This window comes from Papilio machaon, chromosome 10 (assembly GCF_912999745.1).
Source record: "Papilio machaon chromosome 10, ilPapMach1.1, whole genome shotgun sequence".
Lineage (NCBI taxonomy): Eukaryota > Metazoa > Arthropoda > Insecta > Lepidoptera > Papilionidae > Papilio > Papilio machaon.
In genome coordinates, this window is record NC_059995.1 from 5,599,840 (window position 1) to 5,617,906 (window position 18,067).

The 18,067-nt window shown below is 32.4% G+C and overlaps 1 protein-coding gene across 1 annotated transcript in view; it reads right to left on the bottom strand.

Annotated features, from left to right (window-relative positions):
• Positions 1-18,067, bottom strand: part of LOC106718070 (putative inorganic phosphate cotransporter) — a 30,968-nt gene continuing 12,901 nt past the window's right edge. The window contains exons 2-10 of the mRNA XM_045679866.1: positions 8,161-8,240; positions 7,366-7,565; positions 6,865-7,101; positions 4,669-4,878; positions 3,864-4,031; positions 3,390-3,606; positions 2,908-3,029; positions 2,286-2,402; positions 1-783 (exon numbers count right to left, since the gene is read on the bottom strand). Of these exons, the coding sequence (XP_045535822.1) occupies positions 574-783; positions 2,286-2,402; positions 2,908-3,029; positions 3,390-3,606; positions 3,864-4,031; positions 4,669-4,878; positions 6,865-7,101; positions 7,366-7,565; positions 8,161-8,194 (1,515 nt within the window). The 5' untranslated portion in view covers positions 8,195-8,240 and the 3' untranslated portion in view covers positions 1-573. The remainder of the gene's footprint in view (positions 784-2,285; positions 2,403-2,907; positions 3,030-3,389; positions 3,607-3,863; positions 4,032-4,668; positions 4,879-6,864; positions 7,102-7,365; positions 7,566-8,160; positions 8,241-18,067) is intronic.

The following is an 18,067-nucleotide window of genomic DNA, read 5'->3' on the forward strand; positions in this document are numbered from 1 at the left end:
ATCAAATATTCAATTATATACTTTCCATCAAAATAAATAAGTACAGTTTTTAAATTTTTTGGCGTCCCTTCCTCCATCAATTCCACCTCCCTTTCCCATGCTCTCCTTAAAGTAAGGGAAAGGGGACTAAAATTAGGGCTCCGGCACGCATACTCATTAGACAAAACGCGGAACTGCTTTCAGTTCATGCCTGTCTTCTGTGTGGTTGTAGTACTTCACCGGGCGAGCCGGCCCATTCGTATAACAGATGTTATTTTTGCTGTCGTCTACCACTATTGGAATAGCAATATCTACTAAATTATTACACTTAAAGTTTTAAATAAAAGTAAGTACATAATATTTACTAAACAAGAGTTGTAATAACGTTGGCAAAGATTATCTTCCATGCATATTAAATCTGAACATCTCATTTGTTACATAGGTTAAGATTTGATGAAAAAAAATACCCAGATGGCCGTAGCTATGTTTATCTTTTCTATTATGAATACGTGGAAGTATCTTTATAAACACGCTTACATTTACTCCGAGACATTAACATTCTATTTTACAAACTATTTATAAATAAATTACGAATTAAAGCGCCGATTCCGTCTTCTTATTTTTCTCCTTGTCTTCTTTGGATGACTGTAAGCTACCATGTTTCCAGTCTGGTGGGTAGCCATATTGTCTGACGTCATCCCACCACTGCTGTTTACCATCTGCCCAGATGCAATAGATCACATTGGTGCCCACCAAAACGGCGAAACACACCCAGAAAGCGACTCGCCATTGCACCAACGTCGACTGAAAATAACAGCTTAGCTTACAAAAATATAAACTCTTCGGAAAATAAAGGACTAGACGAAACTGTACATTTAACATAATTCTTATATGTACATAAATTGTACATATAAGAATGATTCTTAAATAACCATTGAAAAATTAAAATTGCCCAAATTTTCATTGAATAAAATGAATTATTAAAATCCTGCCACACTAACAAATGACTACTCATAAAGTTATCTTTGTACGGAAATTGTTTTTTTATAACTTTGTATACGGGAAAACAAATTGCAATCGATTATATTTGTATTACTCGTACAATTTATTGTATCAGTATAATAAATAAAATAAAGAAGCATCAATGCGCTCGAGGCGAGTGTGCGGACGTCCCACTTTTCTGATGTGCTTACGAAAAAGAGGCGAGAGTAATCGCTTCATTTATAACCATTACGTCGCTGCTTTGCGTAATATATTCGGTTAATTGGCAATTTTGAAGCACTCTTGACGAATTTCAAAACAATTCTCGACTCAAAAGCTCTTTGTGAGTTTTTCCGTATAGTCAACAAACAGGCTCATACATTTTGACCTAAAGACGTTTATCTCGATGATGAAAGGGAAAAATAGGTTAGAATAACAAAATTATCTTTGAAGAAAAGATACGCAGCATTAGTAGGGTACAAACAACTCTTGTTTTAAGTTGAATGGAGTGGAGACACAGCTCTCTTTTTATTGATTTGATGATGACGATTTAAGATGATATTTTTTGACTTTGCAAGGTTTACTTAAAATACATACAAAACGTTTCTACTTCTATAATCCCAAGTCTACTCGAAGACACTTTTGTTTATAAAGGTACATGAAATACTTGATCTTGGATCGTCGAATGTTTTCAAAATAGTCAAATAGTACCAAATATCAACCTAGATAGTATTATTTTATTTGAGTTATAAAATTGCTTCTAATAATAATCTAACGGTATATTAATGGTATATTTAATATATAAACTTTAAATTCTCAAGGCAAGTCAAAGTTCAAAAGCTTTTGTTCTTAGTAAAGTTGACGCGGATTTCGTAGCGTTTCTGTGAAAGCTCGATAAACTTGAGTCGTATCTTTTACATTATTAGAGAGGCTTTTAACCTTTTTTAAAATTTATTTTGGAATATTAAGCGGAAGCATTGATATCTCGTTGTTAAAACTTTTCCTCTTAAATGTCAAATATTATTTACAGTACGTCTTAGAATCAAAATGTTGTCTTATTTTAGCATTCATAAATATTTTATTAGACTTTATATATCCTTTCAAATTTATAAGTACAAAGTAAACATCTACGCATACTCTTCGAAACAATATATAAAGCATATACAATAAAATTCATCCCAATTTGTCGGAACATCAGCCTTTTAATGGACTGTAGAACAATCGAAATAATTTAAGTTATAAATATTGGAAAGAAACACTTAACACAATATTCTAAAATTTCCTCCGAACCATTAACTTTAATGTGGAATTGGCAAGAAACTTACGTCAGGTGTTAATAAACCGATGAGGTAGGGTGTGATTATTCCCGATATCGTTGATGTGCCATTGATCATTGCTGTTAAAGATCCCGCGTAATTTGGCGCCAAATCAAGTGCGTTAACCTGAAATATTGTTAAAATTTATTAAACATCTTTTTGTTTAATAATACAAAAAAAGACAACAAAAGTAAATTAACAAGAAACGTTTATAGCTCAGGGTGAGTGTTAAAGTGGATTTTAACGTCTTAAAGTATACATTACATAAACTTAATTCGATCTACTTCTTGTATATTAATGTGAATTTTCAAACATAGAAATACTTCGCACGTGTCAATCTGCGGAACAAATCAATAACCAGGCTTTTGATGCATCGAGCACGCGATTCATTACAATTGGAAACCATTTAACGTATACAAATAACCAACAACCCGTCCATAAATCGTCTATCTAAGTTAAATTATGGACATAATTAAAGACCACCAAATACCATCATTTACAGCGATATTTTTCATGATACCTTTTTAATTAACTATTTTAAATAACTATTTTAATAACTATTTTAAAAGGCAGCATAAATGAAAGTATAATTTATTCAGGTCGTATTCGTAACCATAAAGGTTGAGCTTACCTTCATTCCACTGTAGAACCCTCCCATGAGTGCCATGGAGGCAATAAAATAAGCGACAGCTTTGAAACGATCGCAGCCCGAGTATGAGGCAAGGATGATGCATATAGCGGGACCAGTAGCAGCTTAAAAATATAAATTTTATGGAATATTATGTGGAATTTTTTATGGCATGTGATAAAGAGAGTTTTTGGAATAAATGTCATCTACTTTATATTAATAATCCTCATAATATATGAGTAGGACTACGCCTAAGACTGATATATTGCGATAAACGTAATAATGTTACTAATATTATATATGCGAGTATTTAGATAGATGGATGTTTGTTACAAGGTTCCTCCAAAACGGATGCATGGATCTTGATGAAATTTGGCATAGATGTAGAACATAGTCTGGAAGAACACATAGACTACAAATTAAGTTTTTTTTTAAATCCACGCGAATGGCGTCCAGGATGACAGCTAATATTTAATAAAACAAACCTATAGTTGTATGAATAATCCTGCCAGTTTTAATAGAATGCCATCCTTTTTTGACGCAGCCATCGCATACCCAACCGAATATAAAGGAACTGATCCACATGGCAAGATAGGGGATGGATGTGAGGGTACCCGTCGTAGCGATGTTGAATTTAAGCACGTCTGTCATGTACTTTGGTAGATCTGTTACCATTGTATAATAACCCCAATCGTGGCCTACCTGGAATATAAAATAAATACAAATTTTTCAGCATTTCCATCCAATAAAAGATTTTTCAAACAAATAAGCAGTTACTATGTTTGAAAAGTCGTTGATGTGTATCAACTATGATACTTTCCATTTATTTGAATCTCAAATCTGAAAAGTAATTTTATATTTTTCACTCTAAACGGTATCTTTGTCATTTGAATACAGTTGTTATTTGTAGTTGTGAAAATTAACTATAAGAAAGTAAATATATAAAAACAAAAACTTACTGCAGCAAACAAAAGAGCCCACACGGGAACGGATCTAACAATAGCCTTCCAAGGGACAGGGTCGCGCACGCTTTTATTATCAGAACTTGTGACGTGCTCGTTTAAATATTTAAGCTCCTCATCAGATATGTAGGGATGCGAGTTCGGCGTACTATAGCAGAGTATGCTCTGGAATAAATAGAGATCCAAATGGTATTACTTTTTGAAAGGTTTTTAAAGTTTTCATATTCAAACATCTCTCAACTATCTGAACAGAAATTGTTAGTTATACAAACCTAATATGTGATTTGAAAAGTTCACCATATATTCCTAGTTACTCAAAATCTCTTACTAAAATGATATAACTTTAATGTAGTCGTTACAAGTTTCGTCTGCATCCAAAAGTTAGCTGCACCACAAGAAACTAACATAAATCTAACTAGATTTTACAAACTTGTATTTACTTTACAGACTAAAACAAAACTAGTTTTACAATGGATTTGTGGAATGATGTCTAACTAACTGCTTAAATCAGATTTTAGCTGAAAGAAACGCTTTCTATATTAAAAATATTCATGAAGACGATATAATTACAACGGAAAAAAATGTCTTTTAGACTGTGACCGGATAAGACTGAGTTATTTAACAATGGTCAGGAACACACACACAAACACACAACGCAGGAGCCGAGAAGTTAACTATTCGTAGGTTTTAATGTGAAAATAATTTAGTCTCTTATGTAACCTAGAGCAGAACTTTCTTTTAGTATACCACTCTAAAATTACAACATTCTAGAACCAATGTAAACAAAAATCAAATAACTCACCCAGAATATAAACCACAAAATGCCAAAGCAGCCAAAGAAGTAGAACACATTAGCCCAGTCGCCATTCCCTGCCATTAGGAATCCCGACATGAAAGACCCAAATATATTTCCAATCTGTGCGCCGCCGAATACTAAGGCGCCCTGTCGGGACCTCTCGTGCGGTGGTACCCAGCGGGCTAATACTATCATTAAAGCAGGCATCGTGGGACCCTGAAAAGTATATAAATAGTTCTACTTTTTGTATATAAATGTACACCATTTGATACATAAGTATAAAGTTTTGTATACAACATCGTGAATAAGAAAAAAATAGTGCTAAAGACAATCTCAGCTAATGCTAAAAGGTGAGACCTTTTTAAGCTTTTTTACACTTGTCTTAAAAATACCTATTATTATTGGACTGCTGTAGCAATGGCGGATATCTATCGGGCCGCGGTCGCTTCGCTATTTCGGCGTATTTAGGTGGCCGATTGCTTTTTGCTACCTTATGATAAAAAAAAACACTTATTCAGTCTATATTTATGCATACATAATATTGTTATGTATAATTTACTGTAAGTTTTTTTAAGTACAAGCCAAATTCAGCCTCTATCCATATGGCGGTGAAATGTAGAATTCAACTGGGTGAAGGGTAACAACATTTTTTGCGTACAGACGTGTCTGCGTTTAGAATGGCTAAAGTTTAACAAATGCATACAATACGAGAAACCAAAATATTACGAAACAATTCCTTTTTAGCCAATAAACATAACAATTTAAAGTAATTTAATGTGATCTACTAAATTTTCGCAGTTCTTACACCTTCAACAATAGCAGTGAGATCGCGTCATTTAAAACTATCGCACTGCACACTGGATGCTTAAGTTATAATATTTTAATTAAAACCAACAATGTCTTATATTTCTTTTTCATGTGGCTCTCAAAGTTAGCTGTAATCAATTTGTATTGACGGTGTTATGGTTACGATTACCGCAAATCTTCTAATACTCAAATTTGCGGTTTTCAACTCAATCACGTCTCTGTAACTTTACCCCAGTGTTTAGTAGTGCTCGGAATTCTATTTAAAACACAACGTGACTCGTACATTCACGTTTCTGTTGTCTTACGGTGAATCTCCCTTGTCGTACCACCTGTTTGTGACATTATTCGTATCTCTCCCATTCCCTTTGATAAAGCTGAGATAGCAATAGTGTTCTTACCCAAGTATCACGCCATTGAAATTTACGGTTACGACCAACGTTGTTAATTACAACACTGACATAACAAAGGAAAACACATCCCTAGTAAAGACGTGCTGTGTTGTCAAGTTGATGATCATTTGAGATTATGCTAAATGAATTGATATAATACATTAGTATAAAATTAAAGAGTCTGAACTAGAAGCGCTAATTTCAAAAAAACAAATTCTATTAGAAAATAAAATTTAGTTAATTTTAAAAAGCACGGCTGGTGATAGCCAATTCGAACTCCAAGTGATAAACCAAAAATATAAAATGTAATTTGTTTAAAATCTCGTATAAATTTTTATTTTATCTTTGGATTCTAACATATTCACCCTTTGTTAGATATCACAAAGGATTCTAAATTAAAGTAAATCCCGGCTATTGAGGGACTTCGCTTTGAAAATGAAGATAAGCTTGGGCTTAACAAAGTTTAGTTTAAAGAATAGCTAGGATTACGGAGTCGGGGTCCACGGCTTTGTGATCGTGGTTAAATGGTTTGCGGCGAAACGTTGTCTTAGTTAATAGTTTAACTTAACGACAGCTAATCTTTTAATGTAAAATATCTAGGTTTTTATTATATGATACACTACGACTAGTGAGATATAAGTATACGACTGTAATAGAAACGAAGAAGGATATACATATAAGAGAAATAATTTTATTCACATTCCTTCTAGATATTATTTTCTAGTTTCTCATGAATCAACAATATAATATATAGACTTAGTTCATTAATTTACATTTGATACCAACAACATAGTTGAAATATATACTAACAAATGTAATAACAACAAAACTAAAGTCAAAATATCACTTTTCTTAAAATGTCTTAGGAACATAAAGTGATGTAATAAAGTGTGTACGTGATATAAAGTAAACAATACATTGATATTAATGTGATTATGGACAAGGGCCCTAGCGCGACATATGGTTTTTATTATTTATTAATTATATCTTACTCTATCTAACTTACTTCACCCATTCCTTGCAGCACTCGTAGTATGAACAGCCAAGTCGCTCCTCCCGCTTTCACCACTATTGGTGTCATAAGAGTGAAGATAGCAGTACTCAATAATCCAATGCCCAGGGTCCATTTGCCGCCATATCTCTCAGCTAGGTAACCACCTGGTACATGTGTTATAGCATATCCATAGTAGAAACCGCTCAATATTAATCCTTGAGTTGATTCTGACCAATCGAATATTGCGTACTGAAATGTAAGATAGGATTAAAATGTTTATAAGAGCACTGAATTTAAAAAAAAATCATCTATTACTACCGTTTATAGTGAAGTTTCTTAACAATACTTCGAAATGAAAAGGAGAGTATTAGAAGGGGTGGTGAATTTGACGGGAGATCATGAATTAGTAAAGTAAATATCCATTCAAACTTTATCTACTTCTCTGTCCGCTAAAGATACAAAATATTTTGCTATTGTTATATGTCTCCCTTACTTATCCGTTACTATCCTTACCTCTTTTATACTAACAGTACCGTTAGCTAATATTTCGCTTTCATCGGGACAAGCATTGGGATCAAAATGTGACTCCTCGTTCTTGGTATTGTTGACCATCTGAGTGACGGCGAGGTTGAGGCAGACGCGCATTGTGTACGCGTTGCACACTGCCAGCAGGCCCATGATGCCGAGCACATATCGCTGGGGTATTATGAACACTGGTCGCAACAAAAAGATGAAATTAATTAAAATATTACGCGAATTGTACGTAGAGAAAATTAAAGAAAAAGAAGTGGATGAAATAAATTAAGGTCTTCTCATTCGACTAAGCATATTTCATAGTATAGCGTAATAGACTAAAATATTTATATTATCACTGTTAACTTTAGACACTTAAAAATAAAACTATATTTTACAACCACAAATTTTGATGCTTTTGCAAATGATGCGGTCTTTATGAATATATCAACTTTAGACATTTCTATATGAAAGGGGTCAAATATATAAAAAAAATTATAAACTCCAGAAAAATTGGAATTTATCGCAAAATAAACTAAAAAAATTGTTTTGCAGGGATACCACTAAATATGTAAATACTTCAATAATTTTCCTCTTATCCTCAGAAGTGGGGTTGGCGACAGGCAGGCGGCCGGCCGTAAAAAATTAAGCCAAAACCTTAAGGGTTATGAAACCTTAAGAATTATAAAACCTCATGGGCTGACCCCACGTGGGCCAGGGAGATGATCATGATGATGGTGGACGAAAGACTCGTTACTTTTCATAAATAATTATTTATCAATAAAATGTACTCACGTTTTGATATTATTTGTCGCCATCTTGGTAGCATTTCAACGTAAAATATATACAGCAAAGAAACCAATGTCAGTTTATTCCTGGAAATAAAAAAAAACAAAATAATTTTTTTCAAGTATGAGAGTTTTAATGTAAAAAGATATAAATTTGTATATAGAAATTCAAATATGAAATATGTCAAACTAAAACTCTTAAAAATGAAGATATGGCATCTGTTTCTGCTGATAAATCTGTTATATCAAGAAATACTAAATTCATGGTCGACGTACAAGTGTATTACTGACGTATTGAGATTAGAAATTACGAGTGACATTGCGGAGATACGACCATCAGTGTCTTGCGTGTCCAATATACACGTTACCATGGGCTTCTATTGCCGTAAAAACTCGACAAAAACATTACAAGTTTTTAACATCAGTACAATAATATCTAATACTAACTGCTACACTCAGATGCTCGGTTACAAAAGAGTTCCTTAGTGTACATTTAATAAGGGAAATCTACATTACTGTGATAGCGGCGGTAAATGTAGTAGAAAAAAAAAGCATTTTTTGCTTTTTTGTACTACATTTACTAGGCTAGAAAGCTTTTTAAAATTCGTCCAGTAATTTTTGAGTTTATTCATTACATATAAAAATCTTTCCTCTTAATAATTATAGATTATACAGTAACATTTTGGTAAAAAAATATTACATAGAAGGGAGCAAAAAAGAACAAATAATCTTTAGCATCATTTTACTGCAGTAACTTCACTTTTACAGTCAGATTAAAACGTTTCCGAATGTAAGAGTAATAAAGATAGTGACATTGTTTGATGAAATTTATATATTTATCGTGCTCTTAAAGTCGTAAGAACAGATTTTAATAGACACTGAATACGATTCAAGTGTCCTACTCAGACTTCGATCAATATAATGTTATCAGACAGATTAAAATGTATTAATATATACAATTATTAACATTGAACTGTCTTTATGTTATATCGAAAAAAACACATTTCGCGAACATGATGTATTTGTGTTGCTTTAAACGATATTTTTTTGTCTGTTTGTCTCTCTGTCTGCAATACCGCATTTGTTCTGGTTTATCATCGGGACGGCACAGCTGATTAAGACGGGATTTTGACGACGGAACTTTTAACGGGAAAGTACTGATATATGCGGCAATAATATATGTTTTTAACACCTCGCTGATGAAGTCGCGGGCGACTATTTGATGTAAGACAGATTTAATGTAAGATTACCGCATGTTTAAATTGTTTTCAAAACTCGATGCACGGCATTGTATTTTTCCTTTCTTTTAATATGATTAACCTTATACATTTCATATTATTCATTACGTGTCTTATTCGAAAATTGCAATGTAACAAATAACGTCCGACTAGAGTAGGTTAAAAATGACAGACTTTTTTGTTACTAATTCAGAGAGATGATCTAATAAATTAATTTTCTTTATCTAAACCTCGTCGATTAATTGTAATAACAGTGTGTTTCCATTGCCGAAACGAGTACAAAAAAAAATTGTTATCGCTCTTTTTTCATATCAGCACTGTGCAGTGTCACTGACACTTTTATGAATACTTTACATTCTCTATAATAGAACAATACTAATATTTAGTAATTAATAATTAATGTTCGCATTCACAGATTGCCCGAATTAATAACAAAACCATTGTTCTAAAGTAATATTCACCGCCAACATTCCGGAGGCCGTTGTTGTACACAAATTGATCTAAACTATTTCATAATTGTGCTACAACACCCGCTTTGTTGTATCAAATATGACCAAAGTTTTATCTCAAACTTTCCTTTTCAACAACCTCAATTATATGCCAGAAAATAATAAGGGGTTTAATGTCAAATGATGCGTAAAAAAACATTCTGATATTTTAATAAAAGTCATATAAAATTAAGTTGACTTAAGGGAATTAGAATATTGTCATCCCTCTACTTATCTTCATTTTGTACAATGTTTTTGCTGTGAGAACAGACGGTTACTGAATCAACTAAATTATGACATTTTGTTTCATTGCATACAAGCTATTATGCACATATTTACATGCCATTGTCATTGTTATAAACAGGCATATTATTAATCTTCCGATGTACACAAGATATTTGCAGCTCGCCTCGAAACTAAAGTAAACCCATTTGTCTGCCACCTCCATTTGTAAAATGACGTACATATTGTCGAGATTTTTTATAATGAATCAATGCCATAGACAAAAAGTTTCATCAGAAAAGATTATGATTGCAACCTCTCACTTCAGAGAATCTAATTTATAACCTTGATAGAAATATGTTATTAAGGCAATTGCCATTTATGACGAAATATAATTAAGAAAACTAAATTGATATATTCAATTTTTTATTTTTATTTTAAAATGTTTCAATTTTTTTAAATAAATAATTTAACATCAACATTGAAAATCTGCCACGAATGTACTCAATAAAAAATAATTCACACAGTCTCTTGACGATAAAATTCAACAAAAAACCTGACACATTTTCCTAAAAAACAAACAACTAAGGCTTTGTATTAAAGCTTGCATGCGAAGATTTTAATAATACTTTTATACTCGAATGCACGTGTAATAGAAAAACAATCAAGAAACATTGTGAAAAGATGACTTCATTCCAATCTAAATAACCGGATCAAATCTTATACCAACATAAATTAATAAATCATTAATCAATATTAGTTATAGGTAATAGTTTTCACGCGTATTTATCTTACTAATATTATAAACTAGCTTTTACCCGCGACTTCGTTCGCGCGGAATAAAAAAAATGCACTCAAAATAAAAAGTTCCTATGTCCGTCTCCTAGTTCAAAGCTACCTCCCCATCAATTTTCAGCTAAATCAGTTCGACCGATCTTGAGTTATAAATAGTGTAACTAACACGACTTTCTTTTACCTATATATATATATAGATGCGAATGTTTAGATGGATGGATGGATGGATGTTTGTTTGAAGGTATCTCCGAAACGGCTGAACGGATCTTGGTGAAATTTAACATAGATGTAGAACATGGTCTGAAAGAAAACATAGGCTAATTACTATGTTTTTTAATTCCGCACAAAAGAAGTCGTGGGCGACAGCTAGTTTTTTTAAATACGTCAGGTTGTATGGTGTCAACTTCATTGTGACCTATAGGAGTCTGTACCAAGTACATGGTACAGCCTGCACGAATGAACTGATTTTGATGAGTGAAGTGTCTTCTGATTCGTATTCTAGGTGTGATACGTAGTTGGGTTTAATTTTAAGAAAAAAATAATGTTATGAAAATAATTATCTAAAAAATGTGACGATATCATTGCATGGATAAGGCTTGTTTCTTTTTAATATAAACTAGCAATTCATCCTAAATTCCCACGGGTACCGTCGCATATATTGCATTCAAGTCATAATGTTTTCAAGAAGATTGTTTAAACATATGGATATTGTGACATCTACTATTATTTTTCTTATTTAATAAGCGAAGACACCAAAGATGTCCTTGGCGTAAGTGAATCGTCTAACCATGTCAATAGATGGCTGTCATTTGTTTGCATGGCCTGTCATTGTGACTGCCTGTTGAATGAACGGATTATCAAATTTCGAAGTGTTAAATTTTGAGATATCGGATTAAAATTCTTTCCAGGAGTGTTATAAGGGTAAAGTCAGCAGATTCTCTTTATTATAATTTATATTTGAATGCAAAAATACAAATATGTTATACTAACATAATTTTCAATATACCGAAATTTACTACGTGCCTTATTGATATTAAAGCGACCGCTTAATTTTCCGACTACGTTCCACCATATACCTTAATTACTCCGCCCGTCAAGTAAATTGATATTTACCAAGTGGAACATATTTAGTATACGAGCTAGTCTAATGACATACTTTGATATAAAAATTTAAAACGCATTATTATGGCACTTATATAGATAAATACGAATATGACAAACAACGAAGTTAAATAGACCATAATAGAATTGCTATTTTTATAGTATTTTCACATAATACACATATATAAAAGATCAGGGATTAAAGAATGAGTATTCACTTGATAGTAATACAACACAAGACAAATTTCCAGTCTCTATTATTTTACTAACTTGAATCTTGAATCTCATATGTCCATGATATATGTAACAAAAACCAAAACATTGGCTATTATTTAATCGAACAATTACATAAATCGCCATGGCCCCGATCTCTTCAAAACCTAATAACAGATTCAAGGTTTGTGCCAATCAGCAATTCGAAAGAATAATTTTCTCTTTGTTACTCATTTATTTATAGTAGTCTTTACGCATATAACATTTTTGCTGCATTGAACTTGAGCAGTACTTTTACATTTAATTTATTTTAATTTTAATTATCATAACTTATTTACTTTTATTTTATATTAATTTAAATTTAAATTTTTGATCCCACAGTCAAATTATTTTATATAATTTTGTGGGACATAGTTCTATTTTAGGTTATAAATAAATAAATAAATAATTTGTATTATAGTACACTGAGACATGGCTAAGTACGAATCTCAAGAGTAATAATTATAATTTTGTTTTCTCATTGTTATTATGCTGTTTTTACTAACTTATAAATGCGAAAATTTAGATGAATGGATGTTTGTTTGAAGGCATCTCCGGAATAGTTCAACGGATCGTGATGAAATTAGCCACAGATGTAGAACATAGTCTGAAAGAACACATCATTGGCTACTTATTACGTTTATTTGTTTTTTATTTCCGCGCGGACGGAGTCGCGAGCGACATTTAGTATTATAATAATTTTAACGCACCTTTTTGTAATGAACACCGGCCGTAAAGAAAAATATATAAGAATGGAAATATTATTAAATTTGAAATCTCATGGTACGTTTTCCACGCTTTGTGGTTTCCATTGAAGTAACTCACCACCTGTTGTAGTATGTTTATAAACATCGCGTGGAAATCTGAATAACTGGAGAACAATGATAAAACTTGAAGATATTTCACGTAATACGTTGATATATGCCAATTGAGGATAACGGATTTAAGACACCGCAAATGGTACAATTTATTAAAAAAAAGATAACTTAGATAAAGTTATTTTTTTTTTAAATGTTGCTTGGACATATTTATTGAATTTTACCAAAATCATCATTCCATTCCTCTCGTGTGACACTGACTAATGAAAACGATTATTTAATGACCATTTTTATCTCAACCACTAACACGAATTATTTTATAACGATACAAACTTGTTTAAGCGCAGGTGTAATTTGATGGCAATGATTATTTTTATTATTCCAATTACGTAATCTGTGAGTTTTCATTGTAGAAGCTCTTGTTTAAGATGACCTCCCTCTCATTCTGTTTGAAAAATGTAGAGACAGCAAAATGATTAATATAAGTGTTAAGAATTTACCATTTCAAATTTTCACGCAAGTCGGACTTAAGTAATGTAACATAGCGTTGCGCATCTAAGTCAACAAGTTACACGTGCAATGTGTCAATGTAAATATTTACGTATATACAAACGTATATTTTCAGTATTCAATTAAAATCATGACTTCTGTATTAAAAAAACCTTTATATCTCAAAAAGACAAAGTGTTTATACTTCCATTAGAACGGATCTATAATGATATACGTGGGACACTCAGAAAGTTTTGCGACTCTAAAAAAAAATGTTCTATAGGTAAATATATTTTTATTACATCCTTTCAAAGGACTCTTCACTAGCCTCTATACAAAGTTTCATGCGTCTGAACCAGTTTTCGAAACACTTTATCCAGTCCGCCGCAGACACCTCGTTTACAGCCTGCTCCAACGCTGAGAGCGCATCATCCGGCGACGAAAATTGAATCCCTTTGAGTTGATTTTATATTTTTGAGAATAAGAAGAAGTCACACGGTGCTAGGTTAGGGCAGTAAGAAGGGTAACCCAGGAGTTTGACCGGTGTGCTGTCTAGGAAGTCCCTCATTTTGATTGCGGTGTGGGCGAGCGCATTATCGCGGTGGAGCAGTAGCGCGCGGAGACCTGTGTTTGGTCGCTTGTTGCTCACAGCAGAGAAAACTTCTGCCAAGTATTTGGTAGTATACCATTCGGCGTAAATGGTTCTTTGGTTTCATAAAGGAATTGACACCAAGTAGCCAGTCAATTTGAAAAAAATCACGATCAAAATCTTCCCTCCGCTTCTAGGTCGCTTTACTTTGGTAGGCGTCGATTCGTTTTGAAATACCCTAACCGTCGACTGGCGCTTTGTTTCTGGATCGAATTGATAAATCCAGGATTCATCACCTTTAACGATGTCGTAAACACGCCGAGACTAGCCTGCTTCAAATTTGTCTATCATATCATGGCACCAATCCACCCTTGCCTGCTTTTGAACATCGGTGAGGTTGTGCGGCACCCTGCGTGAAACTATGCTCTGCACCCGTAGATGCACGTGTAGAAACTCGTTAAGGCTTCCTGATCCAATCTGCAGTATATGCTGAATCTCTTGATATGTAATTCGTCTATTGTCTTGGACCAAATTTTTCAGTGCTAGCACGTCTCCTTCCGTAACAGCCGTCAAAGGGCGACCACTTCTTTCTTCATCCCCCAAAGTTAGTCGACCTCGCTTAAATTCATTATATCAACGATACACGGTTGCCTTAGAAGGGCCTTCATCCAATAATACCATTTGAAGTCTATCGTACGATTCGTCCGGTTTCAGGCGACATTTAAAATCGTAAAAAATCATAGCGCGAAAATGTTCTCGACGCTAATCCATTTTTCAATGAGACACGGTAATTTTAATAAGCTCGCAGAAAATGTGTAGGGTAGTTTTGAATTTAGAACGTACCTATTTTTACTTATAACTAATCATATTTTTAAATAAATTATAACAGACCAGTCTCACATACATAAAAACTTTTTTTCGCAATACTTTCTGAGTGACCTGGTATATAGCCGTCAGCATTTGGGGAGCTAAGCAAAAGTCAATTTTGTATTCCGATCAAGAGTTGGGCAACAAGAGGTCGGTAAACGACGGCGCCAATCGATAATGTCCGTGAGGTCGACCACTTTCTGGTCAAATTAAATGTTTCGCGGTTTTATGTCGCTATAGTCCATTGACCAGCTACCAAATCCGGTAGCTGACTTCGTACAGATGGTACTCTACCAGATTTTTTAATGATTACTTAAAATTTAATCACACTTGCAGTGAAAGGGATATTAGTTTTTATAAGACATCGTGAAAACATGAAACATTTTTTTGATAACATGTGAGAAATTAGGGATGATTAACATCTTAACTACACTACCAAATCCTTAGCGAAAAACGCCAACAAAGTTACTTTTTTATTTGTACTTTGTACTCACTTTTCGCTAATTAGGAAATAATAGCCTGAAAATTACACATACAATATAATATTACGTTTAAAGCAATGAACAAAAAGGCCTTTGAAAACGAAAGTGGTTGAAGTCGAGAGCGATGTTTATCAGGCACTCAACTTGCTTGCATTCCATTGCACCTGACTGACATACTTTTGAATCGCACCAAATATGAACATAACACTATACTTTATCGTAGAATGTAACACAAAATGCACTTTACTACTGTCAATAAATTTGGTATTATTATTATACTAGTGAGAGTGAAATGTAAGAGTAAGCTTCTTGCTTACGTATATAAATAATGAGGTGTAGTACAAACCAGGATTTTTCCTCAACTTTCTGCGTATAATATAACAATTTATGTGTTTGTCCCAGTGGTATATTCTTAAGTTCAGAGGTTCATTTATAATCATTTAATTGCAACCAGTTGCAGTCTGATCACGTGAGAGCATTATCGATATGTCAATATTGCTGTCAATTATGTTTTAAAAAGGAATTCCTACTTATCTAAAGTGACTTAAGTTGTACCTCATATCTACCATTTTTATAGAATGTAAAGCTTTGATGCGATGGTTATATCAATTTGGCGACTAAATTTAAGTAAAATAATCAAGAATTTAACGAAATAGGGTTGTTACAAAAATTACTATTCATATGGTTCTTAAATTTCATCTTAATATGTCAACTAATGGTAGTTTAAAACAAAAAAAAGAAAAATAAAATTATAATGTATTTTCACAAAAGTAAAATCTAATGGTTTGTAACAATTTTACAAATGTGAAAATGTTACCTTTTATTGTCATTGATGTTTATTGATACTGCTGCGATTAAATCAATGATTGGACAGTTAAATATTGAATTCGTTCACCACTATTAATGTCAAGGTACTAACAAAACAATTTCAAGAACCACTTACGTATTTTTGAGGTCAACAAAAAGGCATTGTCCTATTACAACCGCCCGTATTCCGGTAATAACCAGTTAAATCTGCTTTAAAATTTAAATTTATAATTTCTGTCGACTAACATTGCAGACTATATTTAGCATATTTGCTAAAACCGCTTTTATCTGGTTATAGAATTATGAAATATGTTAACTATAAATAACATTTTGAATAATAGAATAATATTAATAATGCTAATGCGTTAATGGTGTGAATATTTTGCATTCTTGTGAAGCAATATCATCGAGGAATGAAGTAATAAATAGAACAACTGAAATATATTAAAAAAGGATATCCATATTATATCCCTAGATATCCATTTATGTGACGTTCATCTATGGATAAATATTTATCCATCTAGTCAAATTGATAATCATAATTAAAATTGCGGGAAGGTTCAAAACGTTGCTCATAAAATATTTCAACACTTTTATATTTATTGCTAAGGTGTAAAAGAAATTGAGTTATTTATAAAACAATTAAATGTTAGGAATTTTAATTTAACATATTATTTTTGGGATGCTGTTAAGCTTCCAGCAAATTGTATCGACTTTGTTTTTATAATGTTGGTAATAAAATTAAGTTCCACTGCTGACACTACAAAACCTACACACGTCGTCCCTCTCGCTATCTTTAAAAAAATAACATAACATTTGATATGAGTGATTCGTCAGTGAAAACCCATACTAAGGTTAAGACCACAGGGCACAACACTCCAACAAATTTTATTAAAGTGTGTGATTTCAATTTGATTGTTCATAAAAAAAAGTATTGAAATTATCCTAATGAAATAATTCCTACTGAGACTTTGTAAAAATACGAATAAAACATCATGAAAGAAACTTCAACAGACTAAATTCTATGAGTTAAGTATATAATTTAAAAGGATTGTTGTTCTTAAATGGAGTAGCCCTTTTTACATTATTACCAAATTAAAAAAAAAAAAAACAGATTAATTATGTTAAACAATTATTTCATTATTTAAGGTATTTCTAATTATTTGTTTTCTGTTCACTAGACGTAAAACCGTTTTTTGATTTGATATTTTTCACATAAGAATGCTAAAAATATTTTCAGAAAATACGAGTTAAAGGAACATAAATGGGAATATCAATTAAACTGAAATTTAAAATGATAAATTAAAATGAATAGCAATTAAAGTAAATTATGCTTCTTTTTATGAATAATTTGAATATTTATAGCAGTAGCTGGTAACTACCGTTATAAAAAAGAAACTATTTAAAAATACCATTCGCTAATTAAATATAATAACATAAATTCCTACGTATGACCTCACAAATTGCGTATGTTTGCTTACATGACGATGGTTAATGCGGGAATAAAGAGTTATTTGTACATTTAGCAGAGATAATATCGTAAAGATACAAACAAATAAACGTGAACTAATATTTAACTTAAAGTAATAAATCCTGAAAGCTATCTATCTTCAAAAAATAACCTGGCTTTTGGGAGAAACTCAGGGTTATATGAGATTCCTAGGAACTAAAACCCCCTCGGTGGCATTCAGTGTGACTCCGAGTGTCTTAGCATCTCCGAAGGACCGGGACCTAAGAGATAGACTTAACCTTCGTAATTTTTTTAA